We start from the raw sequence: 11,562 nt of genomic DNA on the forward strand, positions 1-11,562 counted from the left end.
TTTATTTGCCTATGGTATTGGCACATCTTGTTTTATTTAATAATTGAAAGTTAAAAATACTTCCATATTCATAAAAGAAAACATTAAATGATTGAAAGCAATTGCCTCTTTCTAAATGTGAACCACATGTTTCATTAGTATATACATTTTATGAATAAAAATCAAATCTTTACTGTTAACTGTTATAACAGCATCATGTCGGGCACAGTCTCATAAGAACTAAGAATAGCACCCATCTCTACTACAATAAAAATTTTATAAAAGAACGGCAAAGTCCCTTAAACATCGTAAGAGTGACATCACTTCAACAATATAACACTAAGTTCTTTCTACCTATAAACTTCCGACTTTTAAGAACATTTACAGTGTTATCCATGGTGTTTACAAACTATGAAAGCAGAACTGTGAAGACCATCTCTGTTGAGAATGATTCTGATTCCCAGGTATTTTCACATAGGAAAATGAGAAACTGCCAAATTAACCCGGGCAACAATATTACAACTTATGTACTATAAATTATGTACCTATAATTCCAAGTCACACACAGCCTACATTTCTAGCATTTCTAGAAGCTTCCACTTCCTCATTTTCCTGGTTATAGTCCCAGGTAGCAGGTAGTCTAATCAGAGTAGAATGTCCAAATGTTTTTACTCCTATAACATGAGATATCTTCAGTAGTTGAGGTAAAGACCTGGCTGTGGTTTGATTTTTGCTTTCTGTGGGATGGAAATAAGAGAGTTTAGAGAGCTCGATAAAATGGCCTCCCATCCATGTCAGCTGGACTTCTATGAATTACTCATAGCAATAACTTTTGATAATTGCTTTGTGTTAGGAAGAGTAAGAATTTGGTCAACATATGAACTTTTCAGCTAGCGTTATGTTTTATTTTCATATTTCAGTACAACATTGAATCTGTATTGGTCTAGTCAAAAGAAATCCATGGTTCTTAATTTCTGAGTTATGAACTAAAATACTTTTTGAATCAGTGTACTAGCTCACTGCAAGGTATCATTGAGATTAAAATTTTATTTTTCTTCTATATATATATGTGTGTATATGTGTGTATATGTTGATTGATCTTTTGTGTATTTCATACACAATCTTTTAAAAACATTTTTACATTATTTATTTTTTAATTTTTAATTGACTTTATGTATGTTTCATACAGAACATCTTAATCATCTTTATATTCCTTTCTCCATTGTCACCCCCACCACCACTGGATTTCATGCATTCTGTCACTGATATTAAGGCCTATCAAGTCAAGCTAGTGTCCCCAGGCATCCCTCAGTGCAAATGCATTCACTGAGGGCTAAGTCAACCTATCTAAGAGTCCCTCCCTTTAAGAAAATCAGTTGTTCCTCCACCAGCAGTAATCAGTAGCCGATAGTTCTTCGGCTAAGACTGGGGCCTGCTGTCCATTCCCACAGTTCTGTGCTGGGTTTTTGTTGGCTTGGGTTTGCATGCATCTTGTGCATCTGACACCATTGCTGTAGGTTCATATGAACAAGAGCCCAGGGGCCTGTAAGACTCTATTTTGATATGGTCATGCACTTCCTTCCCTGGTTTTTGAAGTCTTTTTATCCCCTCTTCCATAATGGTACCTGAGCCCTGGGTGGGTGAAGTTTAATGTAGACCTGTCCAAGGATCCGCACTCTGAAACTCTTATTCTCTATGCTTTGGCCATCTTTGTCCTTTTGTGTTCACGACCCTCTGTTGTGTAAGGGAGCTTCGTTGAGATCTGAGAGATGCATTGGTACTCTCACTTTTAATTTAATTTTATGTTAGGTCAGAGTTCTAGGAAATTACTTGCAGGGTCCAATTCTCTAGCCCCAGGCACTTTAGTCCTCCCTCAAAGAAATTGTGTTTATGGTTGACCAAGTATAAGAAAGCACAGCAATAGTGGTGCAAAAAGGAGTCTCTCCTATCAAACGTATTTACATACACAAATGCTTTTTTAGTATGTTCAAATTAATGCCACCTTGGTTTTCACCATGTGTTTTCTTTTAAATGCACATTGTAAAACTGCATATAAACTTAGTACATTTTCTTTTTCTCCTTGGAGTTATTTCTTTTTACTTAAAAATGACTATGATAATATTCTTTTCAAATTCATTTATTTCTTTATGTTCTCCAGATACTCAGTGTTCATGTGGATATGTATGTGACTCACCGAGTGTGAGGAAACTATTTTTCCTCAATTCTACTTCATTCTTTTACTATCAGTAAAATATGAGCTGTGAAGTAGGTTGCCATGTGAGATTGAACATAAGTGGGTCAGGGCCTTGGGGTGCAGCTCTTCTTCTATAACCAAAACCAGAAATCACTGGGAAGCTTTTAAAGTCTTCTTTTTCATCACAACACCCTGATTTGTATAGAAATAAGCCCATTGCATGGGTTCACTCTTAAAATTTAACTACCCAAATAAGTTTTTAAAACATGAATTTCTAAACCCATTGAGGAAAATAGTTTTCTCGTTATTCGTTGTGATGCCTTGTTTCAGTTAAAATCATTTCCAATATTTTGAAGAACAAAAGAAACTCCTAAATAGAGTTCTAAACACTGAACTTGGAGATGTGCTCTGTGTTAAATATTACTTTCTCTTTCTTTTTCTCGTCCTTTCTCTGAAGGAATACTGTGTACTTTTGAAACCTCGACGGAAAGTTCTTCGTGTTTAGATTTGCTCAATGGTTCCGTCTCTTTGGAGGGGCTAGCTGACCTCTTCCTTCTTCCTTTTTCTTTCTTCCTTTCCTTAGCAAGCAGTCTATAGTTTATAGCATTGCCAATAAGCAGCCATATGCTTGCTGTTACCACGATCGCCCCGCTGGCTAGGTACATGTATTTATAGTCTCCAGTTATATCCACCAGTTTACCTAAGAGACAAGAGAACAACCTTGAAGATGGCATAAGTTTCAAATAAATAACAGTTTTTTCAACTAAACTCGTCCTCAGACAAACTGCATTCTTCTTACTTCGATTAGGATTGTATTAGACCTTAATGCAGAAAATATTCTAGATTACGACCCCTGTATATACACTCAGTAAAGGCAGGTACAGACATCAACAGCATTTTATTACTAATGCATTATATTTGTTGAACACTATTTTTCCCAATGAAAGCGGATAACCGAAAGACGTTTGGCATACTTGTGTGTTTATGTTAATATATTGGTTTATGAGGCTTCTTTTTTGTGTTCAGGCATGTAGCCTCTTAGGTGTTAACTACTAATTTACATCATAATCACTGAGATTACTTCATCTTCTCATGCTTCTTTTCTTCCTCACTAAGGACAACTTTACATTCTTTTAGAAAGAACCAAAGGCTCTTATATGGTTCCCGACAGGGCTTAATATTCACCATTTGTCTGTGCTCACCACAGGCTGAGTGCTCCGTTTGTACTGTCTCCTCTGACCCTTATAGTCAGTCATGACATGAAGTGTTCTGACCATGGTTATAGCCAGTGCCTGGTAGACTTTGGACGCTTTTTAAAAAAAGTTGTCTTTGTTATAATTATAAAGCTAATGTTTGGTTGCTTTTTAATGTTTAAAAATTATGTATTTTTATTTTATGTATGTTTTGCTGCATGTATGTAAGTGTACCCATGGATGGAATGCCCATGGAGGCCTAAAGAGGATATCAGATTTCCAGACCTGGAGTTAGCCACCATGTGGGTGCTGGAAACTGAACTTGGATCATCTGCTAGATCAGCCAGTGCTCTTAACTGCTGATCCATCTCTCTAGACCCTCTTATTATTTCTTTAAAGATTTGTATTATTTTTATTTATGCATTTGTGTAACTGTGTAACTGAATACTCTTGACGTGACCTGTGAGCCATCTCTCAAGATTGTGGGCTCTTAAACGAGACCCATCACAACCTCACATTCTTAACTAGGTTTCTTCCGTAGATACCTTTTCCATAGAAACTATGCCATTTGGAGTGCTAAATGCTTTTTTTTTTCACTTTATTGAGTTTATAACCTATGCTAAACTAGTCAGGATGAAACCATTTGCCCCATTTGACTAAAACTAGTCTACCGCCACCTAACCTGAAGGTCTAACAAGCAATAAGCTTATTTGAAGTTGACTCTAAAATACCTTTTCTGCTATGTCTAGTTTTGTCTCTTGCTCAAGCAATCATTTAATTCCTAACAAGCACAAAGGACAAAGTTTGACGTCTCATATCTACATTACTTATCATTTATAGTCCAAGGAATTCTGAAGCAGATCTTTCAAGTCCATTTGTTCTGTTAGATTCTCTAGCGTTCTGACTACAATCTAGTTAAGTGGCTCAGGAGCAAATTCAGCTACTTGAAATATTTACCCATTTGAACAAAATTGTCTGTTTTAATTAGGAAGAACATTAAGGGTCTAACAAGCAATGAGCTTATTTGAAGAAGCATACCTGTATCGCTTTCCTTCTTGACTTTATTCAAAGATTCTGTTTGTACAGTGGTTATTGCAGTGAGGAGGACACACACTTAGGGGGCCATAGTTTCATCAATTAATATCATTTTGGACTAACATCTTAGAACACTTTTCAAAGGTTTAGGACTTATTAGCATCAAGAAATAAAATATGCTTTCCAAGAGAAAAGCATCAGCTATTTATGAGGGCAGTCATGAAAGTTCACTATGAAATAAACAAATGTATAAGTAAATAAAATGCCACACACTCCCAACGTCCTACCAACAGGAGCAGCAACAATAGAAAGTAGGCAAGAATTAGTCTCAGCGATGATCCAGAATATTTACAGGTGTTCTCAGCAGAGGTGGACGTGGACAAGTTAGATTCCTTTATTTCAATGACTAGAACCAATCCAGTGTCTTTCTAACTTGACTTGATAGTCGTTTGCATTCCATCACTGATGGTGACATCACTTTTCACTAGCCATAGAATTTTATCACTAACTTATCAGTTCCAAGACGCTTTTTGTCAACTAAATTCTGTATGTGGAAACCTAGGCCCACTGTGCCTTTCTTATATAATAAAGCCAGCTGCCTGGTGGACACCAAGACCTAATGGCCTGCACTCTTTTTTCAGAGTCTCCTTGTTGACAGTGTGTCTACATTGAAAGCCGTGCCATCTAAAGCACACTGGTGGCAAGTGACAGCATCACTAAGGTCTGACAGTGGCTTGGACATCTTTCTAATTGACAGTGAAATGATAGACAAGAAGCCAACGACAGCATTAAGATTAAACAAATTAATCATGAATGTCCCACTCGCACAGGGCCTCCTTGACATTCTGAAATACGCAGTTAAACAACTGACCAAAGACAAGAAATTTTTAATTTAGCTTGGCTCTGAGCACTAGGGGCCAGATGAAGAATCTGAGTGATCTCAGTATTAGCTGTAACAACAACACAGACACACACACAGACACACAGACACACACGCACACACACGTGCGCACATAGACACATGCACGTGCGTACACACGCACAGGAGCATGCCTGCGCATAAGGATTGCTGGACAAAACTGTGCCATAAATAATAACAATATCAAAAATATTTAAAATCTAAGACTAAGCAAAGATTAACTTCAAATTCGGAGTTAATACATAGGTCTTTAAGATGTAAATTTGGATGGAACAGTAGAATTGTCTACCATAATTTCCTTCCTGTAGGCACTGTAACTAGGTTCCAAAAGGAAGACACAATCTAAAGGAAAGCAACAAAATTGAATGCTTCTCCAACAACTCTTTTATCTTCTTTTACGTGCCCCTGTTCCTTCTATCCCTCCTCTTTTCTTTCCTCCCTTTCTCTCTTCCACACATTCTCACGATGTCTTTTTCTCTTTAAAAACATGTCAGACAAGCTTCTCAAATTTTTTGGCATGGTGGTATGCTAAACGTACTTAATTGCCTTACTCACTAAATCAATATAGTATTTTCATAACCATCTTTGAAAATATCTCAGATCTTAAAGCCTACATGTAATCTTTGCCATTTATAAACTGTCCACTCAAAACACTAACTTTGAATATATTTCCTTTCACACCTACATTCTGTATCAGTGAAATAAAAGCATGCCTACCCTAGGCATACAAATTCAAAATTAATATAGCTAATATACTATAATAAAAATTGATTGTAACATTTCAGTTCATTTTATATTTTGCCTCATTTTTATGTAATCAAAATAGAAATTGATTCAACAATGATAGACACATTTTATTGTTATAATATACTCTTAAAAGAATCCAATAATTGATGTTGTTAAAAATGCTAACTATTAATCTAACTTACATTCTTAAGTTCACAAGTCCAGACTCTTAAACTTGGGACTACATTCAACTGATTATGAAATTTTCAAGTACATAATTAACCCCTCCAGTCTTTTAGGCAACTAGAGTCATTCAAAATACATGTCACTGTAAAGAAATTTTCAGTTCAGTCATATTTATGCTAAGCTTATTGCTTTGCCTGATGAGACTTATTCTTACCAGCAAGAGGTGGACCGAGAAGAACTGGGGCACACTCCACAATTGTGACAAGTCCCACGGCACTGGAAAATCTCGCAGCACCAACGAGGTCCATCAGAGTTTCAAACAGGACACTGCTAACACTTCCGAATCCATAGCCAAAAAATATAGCGTACACCACCAAGGCTGTGTAGGAATCTGCCAGGGGGCATAGGAGATGGCAGACTCCATTGAACATTACTGCAAGGCTGAAGAAGTATTGAATTCGGGGTCGGACTAATTTGGAGTTTGCAATTAGTCCTCCAATAGGCCGAGCGAACATGTCAACAAAAGCCATCACAGACAGCAAGGCGGCTGCGTAATACTCGCTCACTCCCCTGTCTTTAGCATATGGAGCCAAGAAAATAACAGGGGCAAAAAACCCTAGAAACATAATGACATTTCCAGAGAGGTAGATCAAAAATCCTCTATGCTTGAAAAGAGTGAAATCTAAATATTTATTAATCTTGCCTATTGTTGATGCCTTACTGGCTTTCTTTATACCTGAATCTTCTTTTGCAGCAATCGTATTTTTAGACTGAGAAGTATGTTCTTTGAGATCAACGGGTCTCATGAGAGACCCACCCACACAGGCATGCAAAAATATTCCTCCCAAAATCAAGAAGCTTCCCTTCCAGCCGTAAGTATTAAATAGGTACTGATTGAAAGGAGCTAATGTGCTTAAGAAAACAGGACTCCCGGTCATGGCCAATCCATTCGCCATGGGCCGCTTCCTGTAGAAGTATTTGCCAATTATTGTTAAGGCTGGTTGCAGGTTGAAGGCTAAGCCTAAACCTAAAAAGAACAAGGAAAAAGGAGAAAAGAAAACACAAACACATTATGCTGCTCACAAAAGAAATTTCAATATATCCATTCAAAAGGCTAAGACAGACACAAACCAGTACTGCAGTAAGCTATAACCTAAGGTTATAAATATAAACATAATTGAACAAAACTGAATTGTTTTTTTTAACCGGACACAATATGAACACTTTAGAGCCTTTATTTTAAAGCACAGAAATAAGACCTAGAACTACTGAGGTTTGAAAAACATTCAAGGTTACAGTGAGGACAAATTTGTTATCAATCAAAATCTTCCAGTTCCACAGGTAAATCAATACCTTCCTCCTAATATATACTTACTTGCAAATAAATGGAATAGTTTTTTTTCTTGTGAGTGAAAGTGAAATTTAAAAATGAGAATGCTTTGTTACCAAAGTTAAAGTACTATGAACAGACTAAAATACAAGCTTTGACAATTGTTGTTTTCTTTTGTTTCAACACCAGGCATTTGCCATCTGTGTTGAGCTTTATATCTATCATGTTCTAAATTTAACATCTAACAATTCACACAGGGGCTAAAATGAATTTTTGCTGTTTTTATTTTGTTTTCTTTTGTCTTTTTGGTCTGGAAGATACCTTATTTCTGGGCTTTTTAGATGACTCTGTGATCCCAAGCCTCCATCATGAATTTCTTTAGTGTTGGTTCTGCCCTTGAGAAATGAGTTATCACTTGAGCAAGCACCCAAGCACTCCTTAGCAATAGAAATGAATAAGGCTCCTTTTTAAAATACATAAGATTGATTTATATACACACATCTTTTGCCCCCTTTAGGTTAGGTATCATTGTAGGCTATTCTAAGGACTAATTTAGATAAATTGAAATAATATTGCAAAGTTGTTAAGCACTTATGTTTTAGGGCATACAGGTTTAAGTATAATTAATAAATAGTACATTTTTATGAATAAAAGGTTATATTTAAAGGCGGAGAAGAAACGTTTTCGAGAGAACAGAAGGGCATGCTCTCTAATCATCCTCAAACCCACTGGTGACATATGCAGAACAGCTATAAATTGGATCTGATTTTCAGCGGTTTATGGTCCTGCGGGTTCTAAGTAGAGGAACATAATCACAAAGCCAGCTACTGGAGTTCGTTTATCTTTTTTCATTTTCTCCCCATTCTGTGACCTGGAACTTTTGCCTTTAGATGTTATTCCAAGTAAAATGGTAGACAGCGGTTCACTCTGGAAACACCAAGGTCAAGACCCAAACCAATGAAATAGTGTTTGAATAGGAATGATGGTGCTGACATCTCAAATGCAGGAACATCAAAATCACTGCCTCACTACTCTCTCTATCTCTAGCACCTGTGGGGTAATAGGAAAGAATCCATCTCTGTACAATGTAAAGAAAGACTGTCTCTCCACAATGAAAATGCTTAGATCGAAGGTTTTCACTTGATCTCAAAAAGTGTTTTGCCATATGAAAAGGGGCAGAGAGACACGGAGAGGTTATAAACACAGAAATTTATCATCACTATTATTGCATTCTTCTTACTTCTTGGTTTTTAGAAAGGGTCTCCATACATGGCATAGGTGGGCCTTGAACTCACAATGCAGAGGCTCCCTAGTACTGGCTTTATTAGCATGTTCCAACGTGAATACCTTAGAGTAAACGTTAATAAGCTTTTACACTGATCTGAAGTCTGAAATAAGAGAAATATCTATGTGCATGAGAGAAAAGTTTAACCCCATGGTATTCAGAAGTTCAATTTTTCTTAAAATGTCAAATGTAGATTTTAACAATAAAATTTATCAATAAGGAAAATAAAAGTAACACTTTCTAAATACACAATTTTGGGTCAATTTGAGTCAATGGATATTCCCCATGATGGAAAATTGATGTCATTTTGAAGGAAAGAACTGACTAGAGCTAAAGAGAACTACCACTCTTCAGAACACAAATGGTAATGATTTTATTGTAGATGTTAATTCAGTGTATTCAAAATATGTCTCTTTGACATCACTTTTAACTAATTGCCAGTTGTAGGTTGGATACTATAATAGAAATAAACATGTTTTTAAAAGATGAAGCTGTGTATTCATACCAGAAGGTCTGTGTTTACAATACCACCTCAACTGAGAGAAGAGTAAAAAGTGAAGTCGTCAAAGCAAATCAAAGCTGCTTCCTTTTCTGTATGTCTAGGATAACACATAACATCTGACATTTTTCTCCTTTCTTAAAATGAAATATTTACCCCATACCACAGTAATTTAACACACCAGATAAAAAATACATTAAAATAGCATTGTCTTGGAATAAACTCTAAACATTAAGAATTATCTGTTTTTGTCCTTATTAGAGAGTTTTGCCACCTAGTAGAGCTGCAATCAGAATTAGCTGAAAGCAAAGCTTGGCTTACCTCCAAGGAAGCCGACCGTGAGGTAAAGCTGTATTACAGAGGTACTGAACGAGGCCAGGATCATGGCTACACAGCAGAGTAGCCCTCCAAGTATTACGACCGGTCGACTCCCATAGTTATTCACCAAGATACTACTGATGGGACCTGAGGTAGAGAGAAGTGAGGGAGAAATATTAGTTGAAAGGTACGTGCCTTTAATCCCAGAGAGGCAGAGGTAGGCAAATCTCAGTGAGATCCAGGCTGGCTTAGTGTCTACATAGTGAGTTTCAGGCCAGTTGAGGCTACAGGGAGACCGTGTCTCACAAAAAGAGGGGTCAGTTATTTATACTTAATATTATTTTGGGAAAACTGACGGAATGTGTTTTAACATTCAAAGGAAGAAGACTAGTTCACATGTAATATACATTTGGACTTTTTGATATATCAAAAGTAATGGTTTGTTTTTAACTTTTTCTTTATATATATTATATATATTATTTATTATATTATATTATATTATATTAATTATATTATATATATTTAATGAAGTGTGTGTGATTTTCACTCTGTTGCCCAGGATGGCCTCAAATTCTTGGACTGGAGCAATTCTCCTGCCTCACCTTCCTGAGAACCTGGGCCTGGAGGCAAGCATCACCATTCAAACTGATGAGCTATTTTATTTATTTTTAAAGGTATATTTTTATTTTTATTTATGTGTATGTGTGTGGGTGGGGAGTCTGGGTCTGTATGCCACGTGTGGATGTCTGCAAAGACCAGAAAGGACATCAGATCCTTTGGAGCTTGATTTATAGGCTGATCTGAGCTACTGGGTATGGGTGCTGGGAACCAAACTCATGTTCTCTGCAAGACCAGTGAGTGCTTTTTACTGGTGAGCCGTCTCTGCTTTTAACTGCTGAACCATCTCTACAGCCACTGATAAATTTTAAAAAACCCACTATATTATAAAAGTATATGGGAAAATAAACTGGAAGCATTTAACATGTAGTTTGTATGACTATAACCATTTTAATGTAATGCACAGGTTTTCAACAGAGCATAGGTAATAGTTCTCAAACATCTTTAAAATAAAGTTAAATTTATATTACAAAATCAGAGAACTAAAAAGGTTTGGAACATCATTTCACACACATATGCCATTAATTGGAATTGGAGCTCAAATTACTTATTACATTCAAATGTGATTTTTCTTTAATATGGTATTTTTTATTATTACTGTTCAAAGGCTTTATTTTTAAAATTATATGTATGCATGTGTGTGTCTATGTGTGAGTATATGTGCATGAGTGTAGGTACCATTAGAGGCCAAAAGAAGGAGTTGCATTCCCTGGAGCTGAAGTTACAGGTAATTGTGAGTCATCCAACATGGGTGCTAAGAACTGATCTCAGGGCCTCTGGAACAGCAGTAAGCACTCTTAACCACTGATCCATCTCTCTACCCACCCCCATATTTCATTAATTTTAAGATGCCAGTTGTCACATCATGTTATTTTAGCAATAATGTTTTACACTTGATGGATTCTTCCAGGGTCTGCTGCTCATGTGGCAACCATCCTGCACCAGTGCGGCTGCCAGGCCTTTGCACACTGGCATTGTGTGTTACTTCCATTATTTGAGTGATCACAAACATTCATATTTTGAAGAACATTTAAAATACTAATATAGAATGAATCCTAACTTTCACCTGAAATTTCTTCTGCTGACCCATTCTGGTGAGAAGGGGTCAGGCAGCTTAGATGAAATTGTCAGAGATGGATAGGAGTCTGTGCCATCTCACTGTAAAGAAGGATGATTCAGATACTGAAGAGGAAGAAGCTTCAAGGATGCCTTACCCAATTTATTTTACATACATTTTCCAATGCATGTGTGTGTGTGTGTGTGTGTGTGTGTGTGTGTGT

General features: G+C 36.6%; 1 protein-coding gene across 8 annotated transcripts in view; it reads right to left on the reverse strand.

Annotated features, from left to right (window-relative positions):
• Positions 1–2,363: 2,363 nt before the first annotated feature.
• The window catches only part of Slc16a7 (solute carrier family 16 member 7), a 170,965-nt gene continuing 161,766 nt past the window's right edge, over positions 2,364–11,562 (reverse strand). For all 8 annotated transcript variants that reach the window (XM_008846151.3, XM_029569891.1, XM_029569890.1 and 5 more), the window contains 3 exons: positions 9,668–9,811; positions 6,447–7,259; positions 2,364–2,873 (listed from right to left, as the gene is read on the reverse strand). In XM_008846151.3, the coding sequence (XP_008844373.1) occupies positions 2,587–2,873; positions 6,447–7,259; positions 9,668–9,811 (1,244 nt within the window). In that variant the 3' untranslated portion in view covers positions 2,364–2,586. The remainder of the gene's footprint in view (positions 2,874–6,446; positions 7,260–9,667; positions 9,812–11,562) is intronic.

The sequence above is a fragment of the Nannospalax galili genome, unplaced genomic scaffold (genome assembly GCF_000622305.1).
Source record: "Nannospalax galili isolate Female #2095 unplaced genomic scaffold, S.galili_v1.0 scaffold202, whole genome shotgun sequence".
Lineage (NCBI taxonomy): Eukaryota > Metazoa > Chordata > Mammalia > Rodentia > Spalacidae > Nannospalax > Nannospalax galili.